The 17,131-nt window shown below is 37.8% G+C and overlaps 1 protein-coding gene across 4 annotated transcripts; it reads left to right on the top strand.

The window, feature by feature from the left end:
• Positions 1-1,262: 1,262 nt before the first annotated feature.
• Positions 1,263-16,897, top strand: LOC143892909 (uncharacterized). Of its 4 annotated transcripts, none has more exons than XM_077397825.1 (13): positions 1,263-1,507; positions 2,185-2,306; positions 2,396-2,583; positions 5,478-5,640; positions 10,557-10,600; positions 10,835-10,898; positions 11,025-11,055; positions 11,235-11,521; positions 11,608-11,862; positions 13,515-13,616; positions 13,803-13,853; positions 14,728-14,812; positions 16,532-16,897. In XM_077397825.1, the coding sequence occupies exons 1-13, from the start codon at positions 1,336-1,338 to the stop codon at positions 16,678-16,680; spliced, it is 1,713 nt and encodes a 570-aa protein (XP_077253940.1). In that variant the 5' UTR covers positions 1,263-1,335; the 3' UTR covers positions 16,681-16,897. The 4 variants fall into 4 exon arrangements, with proteins under 4 accessions (XP_077253940.1, XP_077253942.1, XP_077253939.1 ...); XM_077397824.1 differs by having other exon boundaries at positions 1,265-1,507; positions 16,523-16,897; XM_077397826.1 differs by having other exon boundaries at positions 1,266-1,507; positions 2,396-2,544; positions 16,523-16,897.
• The last annotated feature ends 234 nt before the right edge of the window (positions 16,898-17,131 follow it).

Below are 17,131 nucleotides of genomic sequence, written 5' to 3' on the forward strand. Positions count from 1 at the left end.
ATTAAGTAAAATCACCATCACTAGAGACTTAGCCCATGAAATGAATTATCGCACCTAGGACAACCAATTGGATCAACAATTTGACCTTGGCATCCGTATACTTCTTTCTCGTCCTATTTCTAACAAAAAAAAAACCTGGTCCTTTGTAAAGTTTGTGACTATTGTCAAATCATTTTCATCATACAATGAAAAAGACCCACCCTTCAGCTTTCATTCATGTTTTTAAGCATCAAGATCTAACAAAATCGCCATTCACTTGATAATTTTTTTTCTTTTTAAATATTTTTTGGAGAAATTTTGATTTCATCTTTTGTGTAATCTGCCTTCTTCATCATAGGGGCTTCACATTATTCTCAGCTTAAAGGTTGATGGTCTTCCACAAAATCCAACAATATTCAAATGCTTAATGTAACAATTTCTTTTTGTGTTAGGTGTGCACACCATATATGGTTGATAATCGCCCTTCTTTCAGTCATAAACCCTCTTTGCTTTTTCCATGGAGGGGTCACACTAAATCCAATAAACCCTTTTCGATTCCCGCCATCCGCCCATTGTTAAGTGCTGTAATATGATAAATAGTTCGATATAGTTGAGTTGACCACGATAGTATAGTGGTTCTATCTTCCTTCTTCTTTATCTCCCATCCCAAAATAAAAGATGTTAACAATTTTCAGGATTCGAGCGTGTTTGGGACCTGGTTAGAACTCACACTTAAAATCTAGTCGTCAATGGGAGGGAGGGAGCCCAACTCCTTGTAATCACTTCTACATCTATTCACTTTTCCGACGTGGGATCTTTAGCTTTCGTGTGGAACGTCCAACAATCTCCCCCTCCACATGGGAGCATACCGGTAAGCTTGGATCGAACCTTTGGCCTCTAGGTTAAAGAATAAAAGCCTTGACCACTGAGCTAGAGGCTCAATCCCCGGCTGGTTCCCAGCATACCTGACATGCAAGTGATCCAGACCATTAATCTAGCGGCAGTCACTATTAACCATACTGGTCTCCAATCTCAAGACGAATAAGAATTTCATACTAAATCATGACTTGTAAATGGCAAAAAATCAACATGTAATGGAGAAAGGATGAGTCCATCTTTCCGATGGATGTGATAAGAATAAGATCATCCATTCACCTTATCACTTTGATGGTGTCCCACTAGATCAACCGCCTCTATCACCACACGTACACATTTTGTCCACGGTGGGACCTGCAAAAAAAAGAAAAAAAAGAAAAGAAGAAAACAGTATTTCAATTCCATCTCTTGCAGAGTATAAATTCTCCCTCATCAATAGAAGAAACTCCTTCTCAGCTCTACACAGAGAAATAAAACGCAATGGGTTGGCAAAGAGAAGAGCCCTTGAAAGAGAGATCTGTCTCTTCTTCGTTTAGCGATGCGTTACTCTTCACCACCATGTGCATTATAGGGCTACCCGTCGAGGTTCAGGTCAAAGATGGATCCATCTATTCGGGCGTTTTCCACACTGCCTGTGTCGAAAATGATTATGGTGCGTACCTTAAGCTCATCTCCATTTATTTATGATTATGGTGCGTGGGTTAAGCTCATCTCCATTTATTTATTTATTTTACATCTTTTTCTTTCTCTTGGGTTGAGCGTTCCAGTTATTATCTGAATAGGGTTTCTACCCTTGGTTTTGCTTATAAGATTAGATCGTGGCTAGGTTTTCATTTTCTAGAGGATTTTTTGCTCTGTGTTTTGTTTTAATTGTACGGTATTATTTTTGGTTTTGCTTATAAGATTAGATCGTGGCTAGGTTTTCATTTATTTTACATCTTATTCTTTACAAGCCATGCTCTTGAATTTCCATACTCACATGAAACACATATAGGCCGTTTGGTTACATGGATTTAATAATTCAGGATTGATTTTACAAGCTAAAACATGGATTTTATAAGCTAAAATGTTGATTTTACAAGCTTTATTATCCAGGTTTTAGCTTGTAAAATTCAGAATTTTACAATCCTGGACTATACAATCCATGTATCCAAATGACCTCATAGTGTAAAAAATGATCGCTTGGGCACTATCCTGTTTATTAGGTGTATTTGGTTATTTTATATGGGTGGTTTTTCCTGGCCTGATTTTGATGCTTTTATGTCACAGTTTCACGTGTAATGGGTTAGCTGTATCTATGGATATTCATCTCTGGTTTATGTTGTATAGGCATTGTTTTGAAGAAGGCAAGGATGACCAAGAAAGGAAAAAACAATTCAAACTTGACTAGTGGGGCTCTTGTAGATACACTTGTTGTTATTTCCCAGGACCTTGTTCAAATAGTTGTGAAGGTAACACACTTGTTTGTTAGTCCACTGGATTCTTTGTTGATGGCTGTTGTGTTGGATTATGTGTTGATATCTTCTGCTTCCTCTGACAGGGAGTTTTGCTTCCTGCGAATGGAGTCGTCAGCAATGTAGATGGTGACAAGGAAGAATCTGTCCCAGAGTCTGTTTGGCCTCAATCTTGCCAAGGTGATTTGGAAAGAGATTTACAAGTCCTTAAATCTGGCAAGGTTGCTTCCAAAAGGTTTGCTTCCGAGGACCCACCACAAATTGGCGAAATTGAGTAATTAATTTCCACCTATACATAAAACTTTTTCTTGGCCAATTCACTCATTCGATCTATTTCCTATATATCCATCAATTTGTATAGATTACTAGCAGATCAGAAAACAAATCAGCATATTTATGTTTCTTTTGGCAATGGTTCCTCATGATAAAGGAAATATGAACCACGGTGCACATGATTCGAGAAGCAATAGGATTGAGTCGATCGAACCTGATCTTAAGATTGGGCCTTTCTAGAATATATATCTAAGTGTGCAATGACCATATATATTCTCTTAGCAAGGAACTAATAAATAGAACTGGTTTTACTTTATTATATGCTTCATGAAAAGGATGAATTTCTTATAAAAATAAAGAGCAAAAGGCATACATCAAGAGAAGGAAAAATTGCTTTGCTCACCTTGTGTTGGCCGACTAAGCTTGAATGACATTGACATCCCTATAAATTTGATGATGAGAAACGATATCTCTAATCCCAGTAACTGCTAAACCTCCTTCAAGATAGCTTGGATCTCACACTGGACCAAACATCAATTAGGGAACCACTTGATTTATTCTTTTATTTAAAATGTTAGTTCCTTACCAAGTTGAACCTTTGTAGAAAAGACAATGATTTCATTGTGCCCGAGTCCATGATTCATGTCTTGAATTCTTGATTCTTAACACCGATAATGGCACCTCTGTTTCAATTTCTCTAATCCCGACTTCACACATTGCTAAAGCAAACCTTTTGAAATCCATGATGTTGGTGTAATGCAGAAATAATGAAACATAGACCATGTACATAATACCTTATAAATGAAATCTGATCGGGATCCGCCTAACCCTAGCTTACTTACCAAAAAAAAAAAAATACCAGCTGCCATGATGTGTAGGTGAGCTTCAAACAACATTGTAAAATTAATAGCAAAACCTAATGTATGTGTATAGCTAGGTCAAATAATGCAATCAGAATTCATTCTTTTTTATAACAGCCGAGCTAATCATCATTCTGCTCAAGAAAAACAAAAAAAATTATTCTCAATTCTTGTTTGCCGAACGCGATTCTATTGCCTGGAGCAATAAAAAATGCATTCCAATTCTGGAATGAGAAACAGGAGAATGGTTGCCCCAACCTAAATAATCATACTCAGGATTGAAAGGCAGTTTGCTATCCATTCCACACAAGAGACCCAAATTTCTTCAGTTCACCCTCGTTTAGAAGTTAACCTCTCTTTTCATATTTGGCTATAAGAAATGGAAAACTGCAATTCAATGACAAGGTTGCACCTGTTACACTGATTTATAAGTCGTGCACTTACTACTTTACTAGAAAGATGCTTTTATAAGCACATTAAGAAACAACAGATTTCCCCTCCATTTCTCCAATCACGTTTGAAATTATTTTGCAAGAAGATCCTAGTTATGCTTTCCAAAACCTCCATGGTTTAAGTAAAGTACATGCCTCCAAGGCATGTCAGGGGCAGAATGCTTGACTTGTTGGTCATGAGCTTAACAAATTTCTGAATGTACTTAGGATCAGCATTGATCCCACAGACTACCCTTTTGCTAGCACTCATTTGCTGATAGATCCCCTCGCTGATTGGTAATGGAAATAAATTTGAGTAATGCTGGGGAAACCAGTTTTACAGCTGAGCAGGAGACCGAACAAATGGGTTGTTGCCACTACATCACAAGTGACGTAAAACCAGCCCCTTGGTGTAGGAAAATACCAAAAAGGTGATTTTTTTTTTGCACACATGGCACATTCTCATTGTTGGTTTCTCCCATCGGTCTTACTCTCGGTTACCATATCATTTTCCAATAAATTTTATTCTCTTTGATCCTAAAATATATGATTATTACGGTTTTGCCCCATATAAAGACCATCACTTTAGCGTTAGACAACGAAAGAAATAAAAAGATAAAGAAAACAAAAGGCAAGAATGATAGAGGTGAAGTGATTTGGGCTTTTTCCGGTCCAATCGGTATAAGCGATTCTTCTGTTGCGGAAGTAAAAGCGGCTTTTTCTGGAATATTACATTTAGATAATCTCATCTTGGACAAGGTGATAGTAGAAGGGGACTTGGCAAATGTGGTAAAGTGGCTTTCGGGTTCTGCTCCGCCGCCATGGAGATTTCTCAGTATTATGGATGAGATCTCTGATTATGTTTCTGATTCGGCTGCAGTTTTCACTCATATTCTGAGATCGGCAAATGGCGAATCTGATTCCCTTGCCAAATCTGGGGTTAGCAGGGCTAGTTTAGAGTGGTTTGATTATCTCTCTCTCCGTAAATTGTAATTTATTTTTCCTTTTCTTTGTATTTTGTGAACCTTCTCGGTTCCTTCCATCAATATATTAATATTTCAAAAAAAAAAAACAAAAGGCAAGAATACCCTTAAAGCATCATAATGATCTAATATTTGGTTCTAACTTCAATATAGGAACTGGGAAACCGCTGCTTTCTTTTCATTATCTCTCTATAGGTGTGGATTTCACCTACTGTGTGGATGGACATCTGAACAAATTTGTGTTTATGGTTGGCCATCATTTGTATCAATTCGTTGTATCTTTTTGGACTTTGTACCTTTTCTTTGTTTTTTTGGGTATAGACTAGCCCTTTATAGTTATCATTAAAAAAAAAAAAAGACTAGTCCTTTATAGTTGGGAAAGCTTATCAGGAAAGACTTTCTCCTCTTATATGGTTGCATAGCCATTAGTATTTACTTCTTAATGGTTGATACTAGATTCAGTTCAGGGTTCCTTTTTGGCATTGTGATTTATCCCTTAAAAATGATCATGCATTACTCTAGAAAAACAGTCAATTACTGCTGAACATTGTTTCGAACTTAATATTATCATCTGCATTAGTTAGCAGATATCTATGTACTCAACTTTGAGCATGAAAGCAGGAGGTTCATCCAGCATGAAGAAAATAATTCTGCTTATACCACGAGTTATGAGGATTGTTACCACGCAGAAAGTGAAAGGGGACTTGGCACGAGAACAACAAAACCTTTGGAAATTTCGCTGGAAGTTGAAAATGGAAAACTAGACAGTGCATGCATGGCAAAGGTGAGCCTTTGATTGTTTTGTGTAGATTGGATTTAATGTGTAAAAGAAGATTTCTATTTTTCTTTTGTTTTACTTTACATAATTGTTCAATTATTTGCGTTGTAAAGCTTATCATTGTGCTGAAAAGCTGAGGGATACCTCAGATACATTTATCTAATATATATATATATATATATATATATATATATATATATATATATATATATATATATATCAGACCACCCACCTCGTGAATGGAGACAAAAGTTGTTGTCTTCATTCACTAGGTGGCTTGTCTGATATGCAACAGACCAGCTGCAAAATGCCTTTTGCGATGGACCGTAGCAAATCCCATCTGCAATTATAGTTTCGTGCTCGGCGCATATTGCTATATAATGCTCATAATATCATAGTTGTATATTCCGTTTTGGTCGCCATTTCGTTTTGGCCACCGAAACGAAATTTCGGTGGGATTTCGGTCATTTCGGTCGAAACTTTTCGTTCACACAAAAAGTATATTAAAAAATATGAGAAAAATCCAAAAAAATAAAAAATCAATAGAAAAAGATGAAAAACTAATAAATAGTCCAAAATATGTGTCCCAAAAGGCATATTCATTACTTAAACACATAAAGTCTTGCACAAGTCCAACTCATAGTCTGATACATAGAAAAACATAAAAAAAAGAGATACATGAAAGTGAAACATAGACAATAGCTAGTAGCAACAACTCTCAGTCATCATAACCCGGATGATCATATTCAATGTCTTCTTCGTCTTCGTCGCCGCCGTCATCACCACCTGGACCACCAGTAGGGACATCTTCTTCAAGAGGTATGAGAAAGTCGTCGTCGTCGTAACCGGCCCCAACCACAGCAGTAGGTGCTTCAAGATTTTCCCACCCAATGTCTTCCGGCGTGAATATGACATCTTCTTCTTCTGCAACCCAATCCATCATGACATCCAGATGGTCTATGCTCAAAGGGTCACTAGTGGTAGATGATTTCCTCAATAAGTTCCTGAAAAGGAAAACATTAAGTTTAATGTCAAAGGTTAAACTTAAAAGCTTAAAGTGATGAGGTGAGAGTTGAAAACATTATATTACGTTGTATACTTTTCTCGAAACTTAAGATTGTAATGGACAAACACCAAGTCATCCAATCTCTGGTGCTCCAACCTATTTCTCTTTGCAGAGTGAATGTGTTCGAAGGTGCTCCAATTCCTTTCACACCCAGTCGCACTGCAGGTCTGACTGAGGATTCTGATCGCAAAGGTCTGTAATTCTTCCACGTCACCTCCGAATTGATTCCACCATGCAACTGTAAAGTAACAAATAGTAAAGCATTATTTGTTGAGAAACTGAAAGTGAAAGTTAAAATAAATTATACTTAATTAAACAAACAACTCAAATATACCTGGTCCCAACTTCGTTCGGTTGCAGATTGCAAGCTTCATTCCAAACATACCCTTAGCCTCTCGATAATCCTCAATCTGATTGGTGATGAGGTCTTGTGTAGCTTCATCAGGTACCAGTCGAGTGATACATGCCAACAAGCCTCTGGTTACTTCACTGTGCCTAGAGAAGGTAGGAGTGAAAAAGAGACCAGGGTTAAGAAAATATCCTGCTGCATGGAGGTGCTGCATGGAGGGGACTGTGGAGGTGCCTATCCCATCTTTGGTCGATGATCCTCCAGATGGGCATGTAATCTAATTTTCTCTTCAACCTCTCCTTGATGTTCTCTTTGGCCCTATCCATGGCCTCATATAGGTAACCCATCGCCGGTTTGTCCTGCCGATCTACCAAATGCAGCACTCTCACTAAAGGCTTGCTGATGTTTAGAATATACTTGCATTGGTCCCAAAAATATTTATCCAACACAGTACTAACTACCCCTTCACTCAGTGGGTGTTGGACAAACCTACTAGTACTATACTCATCAGACACAAACATCTGCTGAAGTGCTTTCCGATTCAACACCAGACTTTGTATGCTAATGAAATTTGTAACAAATCTGGTTGCAGCAGGGCGGCACAACTCTTTCTCACCTGTGAACTTCTTCCTCATCAAATTCAAGAGGCTTCCATGGTTGTAGATGAAGTTTGTAATTGTCCAAGCCCTCTCAATTGTGGTTGCTATGTGAGGAAATACAGTCGGTTTGCACAGATGCTCCAAGATGAGATCTAAGCAATGAGCTGCGCACGGAGTCCAGAAGAATGTACCAAACGCGGCTTCTAGTCTTTTCCCAGCAGCTTTGTAACTTGGCTCACTGTCAGTTACAAATTGCACCACATATTCTGGATTCACCTCTCCGACAATCTTTTCAAAGATATTGTATAATTCATCGGCATTCTTCACTATGCCAGATGCATCAACGGATTTGAGGAATATGACTCCTTTAGGGCAGTAAACCAAAAAGTTTATTAGGGAACGTTGTTTGGTGTCTGTCCATCCATCTGCCATAATGCTACAGCCAGTGTATCTCCATGACATCTTAATCTCCTCCAAGTAGTTGTTTACCTCATCCACTGTATTCTTCAAAATGGAACCCCTTAAAGCATGATAAGTAGGTGCCTTATAACCCGAACCCACGGCATTCACAGCATCAAATATAGGTTGCCAGAAAGGTGAATTGGCAACATTGAAAGGGAGATTGGCATCGTAGCAAAGCATGCCAACCGCCATGTCTGCTCTATCCACTGTTTCTTTGGTAGCCAAAGCACTTTTAATGCTTGGTTGGGTTCCAGGGGTTGTTCGTGGTGCAAAGAAATTCCTGATCCCTCCTGTGATTCCCTTCTTCTTCCTTTTTGTACCATTCGGTTCTACAAGAACTTCCTTACCCATTCGTTGAGGCAATGGTGTGCCAATGTCTTCTTCATCCTGCTCTTCTTCTTCGTCTGGTGTGCCATAAAAACCTCCAACCTCTGCTCTTGATAGGCTCATCCTAGCCCTTTCTTTTCTCTTTGCATCTAAAAGTTGCTTCATTCGATATTTTACATCTTCAGTCACTTTTTTGCATGATGCTACTTCCCCAGGAACAACCGCTAAATGTTCTTTCAAGCGGGTTATACCTCCACCCGATATGACTTTGCCAAAGAATATGCAAGTTACTTTATTTTTTTGACCCGGAACCAATGTACCGTAAGCCCATGCCGGGTCATCCGATCTAGCGGGTGCCGAACCAATAGAGGATGCTCCTGCAAAAGGTCCCGAGCCCGACCCACTCATTCTGAAATGAAATAGAAGAAGGGGGAAAATGAATTAGAAGAAAGGAAATTGAAACAAATTACAAAAAAATGAAGTAGAAGGGGACAAATGAAGTAAGAAATAAAAAAAAGGAAATTGAAAGAAATAAAGAGAACCTTGAGGTTGAACTTGATTTGAAGAGAATAAGATAATATTAACCTTCCCTCACTTGAAATTTGTAGTGTAACTTGTAAGCCTTTACTTGAAATTTGTAGTGTAACTTGTAATTTGCAAGCCTTAGGAAATAGTTCTTGTAGTTGTAAGTTGAAGGTAGGCCTTCCCTTTGCTCCAAAATGGACTTGGATTGAGTTGAAGAAGAGTGTAGACTTGTAGGAAATTTATTAGAATAGATAGTGTAAGTGAAATTAGAAAAGAGAAGGAGAATCACTTATGTGAAGGTGGAGGAGAAGAAGGTAGGGGAAAGGCTATTTATAGAGTTTTTTATTGTTTGTGCAAGTAAAAATGACTAAAATACCCTTCCCAACAGCTATAAACGGTCACATTTAAAGGCTAAAATGGTCAAAAACCCAAAAGAGCCGTTACAGGGGCATTGATGTAATTTCTGCAAAAACAGTCAAACTAGCCATTATAGGCAATTTCGGACGAAATTCAAAATTTCATCCATTTCGGACGAAATCCGAAAGTTTGGACGAAACGAATTTTGAAGATTTCCGAAAACAAAATGTTTCGTCCATTTCGGACGAAACGAAACGAAATTTATAACCTTGGCTCATATAGTTTTACACATGCCCGTCCTAGAGAACTTATTTTACAATTTGCAATTCAAGGGTTAATCAATCCTCATTTTATTTTGTATTTTATATATGAAAAACAATTGGGCCTAGAGAACAAAAATATATATGAAAAGGAGAAAAATTACGCTGGGGGCAGAGATTGCTCTTCTATAGATATAATAGTTTCTCTCAGCACTCCTGATTTACCCAGCACGCTGACTAATTCGTAAGCGCTTCTTGGAATTCAAGCAAAAACAACTAAAATATCTCTACATCTCTCCTCCACTTCATCAATGAATCGAGCATGCCTCCAGGAACTGGTACTTTTTTCCATTGGCCCATGAAATTGTGTTGGATCGTCAAACTTTCACTTAAATATTGCGATTCCCATGAGAAGGCCTGTGATCTTAGCTTCTTTTGAATCAGCCATTCCTATGGGTCTGAAGAAACACAAAAGAATATGAACATCTCTTTCTCTAGATATTCCTGCTCATATTGGGTTGCGAAGGGAGCTTTCCATCATAAGTTAATTTGAATCATCCAGGAGTTGGACACCTCCAAACACCAGTAACCTTCATCGTCAGAATATAGCTAAAAAGGAAGTGCTTAAATAAGTTGTTTTTTTTAACATGGAAAAGACTGCTGCTCTGGGCCGGACCTCAAAATATATAGAAAATGAGGGACATACAAAGAGGACATTCAACCTATTCTATGGAGAAAAACAAGGAGAGCCCTAAAAACAAACAAACTAGCCGAAAAGAAAGCCCTACATCACCACTGAATTAGAATGGCAAGTGCCTAAATTAGTTATGCAAGCTAATCATTAAAAGAAAGAGGTTATGAAAGCTAAGGTTTCTACAGGTGTCCGTATGACCTGATTCTCTCATTTATTTATGGTTTTCTTCCTGTTCTAGGGGAAATGTGTTCAGTTGCATTCTATGTTTGTTGTATGATTGCAGATTGAAGAAGCTTCCCTTGTTCCAGTTGTTATGGTTGATGAAAGGTAAAAATTCCCAAGATATATTTTTCTTTGAACGATAACACAAAAATTCTGAAGATTTATGGTCAAGTGTTGCCTGTAATAGAAAATTTCAACTAATTATTTTATTTCTCTTGACATAACCATGTTAAAAAGTTATTCTAAATTCTGGTTTTACCTTGTGGCTTTCTCAACCCTGAGTTATTTCTGAGTTTTGTTGCAAGAAAAGGTTATTTTCCATTTTTAATGTGCTGGCAGACAGGCTGGGAAAGACAGGCCACAAGGGGAAGATGATGCACATGACGTGCATAAGGAAAACACGGTATGTTGAAGCAACCATAACCTGAATAATTCATATAAGAGCTGAAGTTAAATTGAAAATGAGCAGTCATATGTTAATAGCTGTTTCTTTTGGATTTCCTGTTCACATCTAAATTGTTGTATGCAGATAGAGGATGTTCCCAGTTCGAGTTCAAGCAGTGAGTTACTATCTACATTTTTTGTCCTGGAAGGGTTAAAAGTTGTGTTATACTCCTTTTAAATTTGGTAGCAATTGGTTCTATCTCTTGGGATGTTTCTCTACTAATAGGATCAAAATAATCCTTTTCAGCGGTATTTGTTAATAATTAATTGTTTGAGTAATATGTTTATGATGCAGCAATTGCTTGCCTTCCCGAACAAAAATCTGTTGATGGAATGGCTGTGAAAATATCATCTGATATGTTGGCTGATGCCCATCTTAGTCCTGCTTTCCCACTTGTTGCACCAGAAGCCCAGGATCCTGAACCCACTTCTACAGATTTCCCATCATCTGATTTTCTTACTCCAAATGTTTCCACTTCAACTTCAAGTGTAGATATTAACTTGCCTTCGTGTCCCAGTCCATTATCCTCACCAAATGGAATGGTTCCTTCAAAGACTTCAGTCTGCAATGCTAACACCAAGGTAAGATAAGTTTTTATATTCATTTGATATTACATCTTGTCAATCAGGCTTTCAGCAGTAGAAGTTATTTGAGAAATCGTGTGCAGGAATTTAAGCTCAACCCACGAGCAAAAACCTTTTCACCATCATTCACAAATCCTATACCTGCACTTCCAGCTTTTTCAACCATTCCTAGCGCGGGTTATGTTCCAAACAGTTCTCCTGTGGTACCTATTGCTAGTGCACAGGCAGGAATTGAGATGAGTCCTTTTGCACATCGTTCACCTTTGCCTGTAAAGTTTGTCCAGTACAATAACATGGTGGTTGGAAACAATGGCAGTAGTTCTCAATATTCTCTACCTGTATGTATTCTTTTCCACAGTTCAATTTCGTAAATCTTATGGATACTATTATTTACATATTAATTTATTTAATGTCTAACATTCTCGTACCCATGTAATATCTGTAAATGCCGTTTACTATATGAAGCACAGAAGAGGAAGGTGAGGATCCCATAACGAGGATGTTGCCTGTCATTTATCATAAGAAAAGCTTTTCATGATTTCATATCTCCCGAAGCTAACTAATATATAAGTATGCCCCTAACAAATAATTACAAGAGTGTCATAGGCCACACAAATTCTTTGCTACTCCCCTTCAATGTGAAATGTTCATTGGAACATTTTTAGTTTATCAATCCAGTAGTACGATGTTTGCATTCAGTCTTTTGTAAACATATGCTAGTTGTTCGTCACTTACTGAGCTAGTCGTACTCTTCTCCACCTTCTCATGAATGAAGTGATAATCTAACTAAACATGCTTAGTCCTAGCATGAAATATCGGATTTTATGACATCTTAATAGCACTCCTGTTGTCACAAATGAGACGTTTGGATATGCAGATTTTAGAATCTTGGATTTCCTCAAAATCCTAGATGGGAGACGAGAGAAGAACGAGACCGTCTGTTGTTTTCTGATTTCTCGCCCTTCTTTCCGTCGAGCAAGAGAGTAGGAGATCGTCCCGTGTTTTCAGGTTTTAGAATTCTCAGGATGGGGGAGAGATTTCTAAAACCTGGATTTCTTACTTAAAAATCCAGGATAATGGATTGTAAAATCCAGAATTTGACACCTCTTTCAAACTAAAACCTGGATTCTAAAATCCAATTTCCCAAATAGCCTCAAAAACATTATATACATCTCTCCTGAGATGGAGTTCCTGAAGTAGATGGAGGGTCCAAGTAAAATCTGCAGTATGGAGGACATGACCTGTTAGTGTACTCTATTTATGCACTGGATACACTCCTATATTTCTTGATATTCCAAGAAATTAAGCATTCATTCACCATAACACAAAATCTTGTAAGTGTTTGAGTCTTCTTTCCAATCAGCATCTGAGTATTAGTAGCATTCTTGTAAATATTACGCGTCATTGAGAGGCTGGTCAACAGACATGTCCAATCTCTCTCCCCCACGATTTCTCAAGTCTCCCTTCTCTTCTCCTCTTCCATCTCTCTCCCTTCTTCTTCATCCATCACTCTCGAGCTTTAATTAATATTTTCTACTCTAAGCAGATCAACATTGTTATATATCACCAAAAATTATATAAAAAAATATACGAAAATTTTATGTAATAATGCAAGCCCTACCTTTCACATCAGAACAACTTGCCAGGATATTCCTGAGCTTGAAACTATGATGGTCGTCAGTTTGTAGTGGCCCTACCTTTTACATCAGAAGAACTTGCCAGGATATTCACAAGCTTGAAACTATGATGGTCGTCAGTTTGTACTATGTTTCTCCTATCATCTTAGGAAACAGTACCTTTCTAGTCTATCCATATCAGAGCTTCAAATTTGTTGGGATTAGCATAATGATTTCACAAGTCAGGATGCGCTTCCAGTGATTCTGTTTTATGCTTCTTTCTAGTGATTTCCTCTAGTCAAAATATCATTATCGGCACAGTAGGTGCCATGTTTCCATTGATAACTTTTATTTGCTTAACTGCTTGGCTACAGATTGTTGGACACATGAGTAGCAGGCAGCAACAAGTGAGATACGGTGGCCAATATCAAGCAGGACAGGCTTATGTGCATCCGAATCATCCAAATTCTCAAGCAGTAAGTCATAGGGAATCGCATCTCCTTCTGATGCTAGTTGCAATTGTTTCCCTTTTCTTCACCTTTTCTATTTTTGGTAATTATAAGGTCTTTTGACGTCATAAGAAAAAGGATGTTTGATTATATTTACATGTCTACCTAGTGTTGCTGCATATTTCAGTCATTAATGGCTGCTATTTGTTTCAGGTCATGGTTGGACGATTGGGACAGCTTGTTTATGTGCATCCGATTTCTCATGTAAGAAAGGATACCTCCAATACAATGGGATTGCATCCTTTGGCACTGATACGATGTGTGTGAACATATCAGTCAGTATGTTGTTAAAAAAATTACTAATTTATTACAGTTTTCACCTTGATTTGATTGATTTATCCATTGCCGGAATCCTGTTTTACTTGTATATTTTCTGGATTTGTTTAATGAAGAATCCTCCAGCGCCACATGTTAGTGGAACTACTACCGATTTTGTTAGCTGATGCTTCATTCCAATCTATTTCTCCTGTTGACATTGGTTCTGCTACCAATCTTTCCTGTAACTTTCCCTTCTAAACTTCGTATTTTGGGCACCCAAGAAGTCTTTGAATGATATTCTCATGTCTTTACCATTACTAATAAAATATGCATTTTCATTTTCAAAATAAAATATGCATTTTAACTTATAGAAAATGTCTTAAGTAGCTATTGCATTGTATTTTATACATACATGCAAGTGCAAAAACATACTTAACAACTGCTCCATTGAGTTTCCTGAGTCTGCAAACAGTGACAGAAATCTAGAACAACTGACACAGTCTTCATTGTGTTGCTTATATTAATCTTTTTCAGTTACTACTCCTAAGGCTCTGTTCGTTTAAGATTATGACTACCGATTGTGGGTCCCAAACCAATTATTGGACCCAAAGCTATGTATAATTTTTGGTCCAATAATCAGTTTGGGTCCCACAATCAGTTGGCATAATCTATTATGCATGAGATTGGTAATGCACAACCATGCCTTACGTTTAATGTACCTTGATAGATGGTTCATATTTGTAATTACTATGTTATAAATACTTGTTCCATGTATTCACAATTTGCTTCCGAAATTAATCTTGTGCTCTTCTGAATGAAGGATGTTCAAGGGTCAGCAACTCTCTCGCATGGTCCAGCTCGACCTCCATTGGCATCACATCAAGTCCATCTGCCAAAGCACCAAGGTACTAAATTAACAGTTCCATGCTGCAAATATGAGTGTGTTAGTTAATTCCTTTTTTTTTTTGAACATAAAATTAATTAGTTCTCTCAGATAATGCTTGTGATTTAACATTAAATGTCTTACCTCTTGGATTTACGTATAACCATAGGGTTAGTTTTTTTTTTTTTAGTGTGTGTTTGTGTGTGAGTGTGTGTTTATTCTTGTTCTCTTCCCTTTGATGTTTCATTTCAGGATCAGCTCTGATACCATGTTAGATCTAACATGGCAATCAAGAGAAGAAAGAGAAGAAGAGAGTCCCTCTTAAGGGAGCTCCCATGTAAAATGATATGTGTGTGCACTTGGGTTACATGTACAAGGTCCAAAATACCCTTTTAACACATTTTAGCGCCCTGAGATTTTACATTTTAGCAAGTTTTTTTAGTTTGGGCAGGTTTTAGTAGTTTATTTGTATCAGCATCGATGCTTTTAACATTTCTGTGATACCCTTTTAACACGATGCTTTTTTTTTACCCCGATGCTTTTTTTTTTTACCCCATAAAAAAAAAGCATCGTGATAAGGTTTTCTTAGACATAGAAAATATTACAGAAATGATCACTTGATGTTATTTATCACCTTGATGTGCTCGACTTTTCATCACTTAACCATATTTTCTATATTTTCTAAAAGACTATATCCTGAACCTTACTGTGCAATTTTTGCTCATCAACATGGAGTTATTTTCTATATTACACTGCAATCTGCTTTCATGCAACCTCTACTTCTCATTCAGTTTTATATCTAATATGTATTATTAGGCATAAAGCAAACTAGCACTTAAGCTACACATTACTATTTGATATAATGTTACCATTGGTTATAGATCCACATCCAGTTTTCATAAGCGAGCCATAATTGGGGTTGATTTCTTCTTGATGAAAAGCTATCATCTTCCATTATTGGGCTTCCTTGTGTTTTGCGGTATTTCATACATCTTTTGGGTTGTTCTAGTCCTGAAATGATGCAATTACGTCCAAACTGTGCCATGTCTGCGTTTGAGTTTGTATTTATATGTGATTGCGGGTATTTTCCTGTGTGTGTTCCTTCATTTTCATAGTGTCAAAGTCCCCCGCGTCATCATAAACCTTTTCCCTTAGTTGCGTCGTAGTTTCAAAACTTCCCCCATCATCGTTGGCTCCCCCCGAGTCGACTCCCTTTTATAACTTTGCCATGTTCTTGTCCGAGCTCGTGTTTTGCCCTACAAAGGCAATCAAAACTCCTTTGACACTCCTGAGTTATGACGGCGCTTGCCAAGTACTCAGGCCGTGTAGTGCCGAATCAACTGGGATTTGCTTTGGCCGCATTTTGACCTGCATCCGTGTTAAGACACTAGGTCGCGTTCTTGTCCGGGTCCGCATTTTGCCCTTCAAAGTCAATCAAAACTCCGTTGACTCTCCTGAGTTATGACCGTGTCAACCGAGTACTCGACCGCATTGTGCCTAGTCGATCAGGATTTGCCGCATTTTCAAACACAACTCAACACATACACTGTCAATAATCCTGTTATGAATTAAAAAACTGCATCATTCTTAATATGTTCTATTTGCATTTGATGGATTTCATTTCTGCATGTGGTCTAAAATAAGTATGATCTGTAATTTCTATTCTTGTGGCTTTCTTCTCCATACATGAACTGTTTCCCGGCATTGAAGAAATTCTCATTTTCAATCTTAGGAACTGCAGCCCAGGCACTGCAGCTTTGTACGACTCCGCCGTTTATGGCTGGTGGGCAGCAACCCATTGCTGTGGCTCCATTCTCGCAGCCATTTACCGCCATCCGACCCCTTGTGGTGCCTGGTGTGAACAGCGTCTTCGGCAGTAAATTTCCATGAAATTGTATTTTGTACCGTGCCGCCAAGTTTTGATGGAAATAAATTTATGAATATTCATTAAGAGATATAGTGATTGTAACTTCTGCAGTGTCATACACTCGTACAATTATAGTATTGCGGTTCTCTATGCATGACTGGTGGTTTTTTTTCGGTTTCTTTAAGCCTTGTTTGGATTGCAAGAAAACTATTTCTTATAGAATTTTATTCTTGGGGGACATTTTTTCTTTCCATGATATAGAGGGAAATGATATGATTATAGTTAATTTAAGAGTGGTTATCAGGAGCACAGTGGGAAGATCAAATGTTTTGGCAATCCTTTGGACCCTTAAAGGGGTGGCTAGGTCTCCCCCCTAAGTGGAGAAAGAGAAAATGCTTCTATTGGATGACTCACAGAGTTGCACGGGTGGATGTTACAGGAGGTTTGGGAGTGCCAGTCATAGGTCATATGGTT

This window comes from Tasmannia lanceolata, unplaced genomic scaffold (genome assembly GCF_043159265.1).
Source record: "Tasmannia lanceolata isolate RefF3 unplaced genomic scaffold, GAP_Taslan_0.1 ptg000015l, whole genome shotgun sequence".
Lineage (NCBI taxonomy): Eukaryota > Viridiplantae > Streptophyta > Magnoliopsida > Canellales > Winteraceae > Tasmannia > Tasmannia lanceolata.

What these genes read in the sequence shown, in the direction of transcription:
- LOC143892909 (XM_077397824.1), top strand. Translation starts at nt 1,336, where the DNA reads ATGGGTTGGCAAAGAGAAGAGCCCTTGAAAGAGAGATCTGTCTCTTCT. An exon ending in TTGTTCAAATAGTTGTGAAG is followed by an intron (nt 2,307 to 2,395) that starts GTAACACACTTG and finishes TTCCTCTGACAG; the next exon opens with GGAGTTTTGCTTCCTGCGAA. An exon ending in ATCATCCAAATTCTCAAGCA is followed by an intron (nt 13,617 to 13,802) that starts GTAAGTCATAGG and finishes TATTTGTTTCAG; the next exon opens with GTCATGGTTGGACGATTGGG.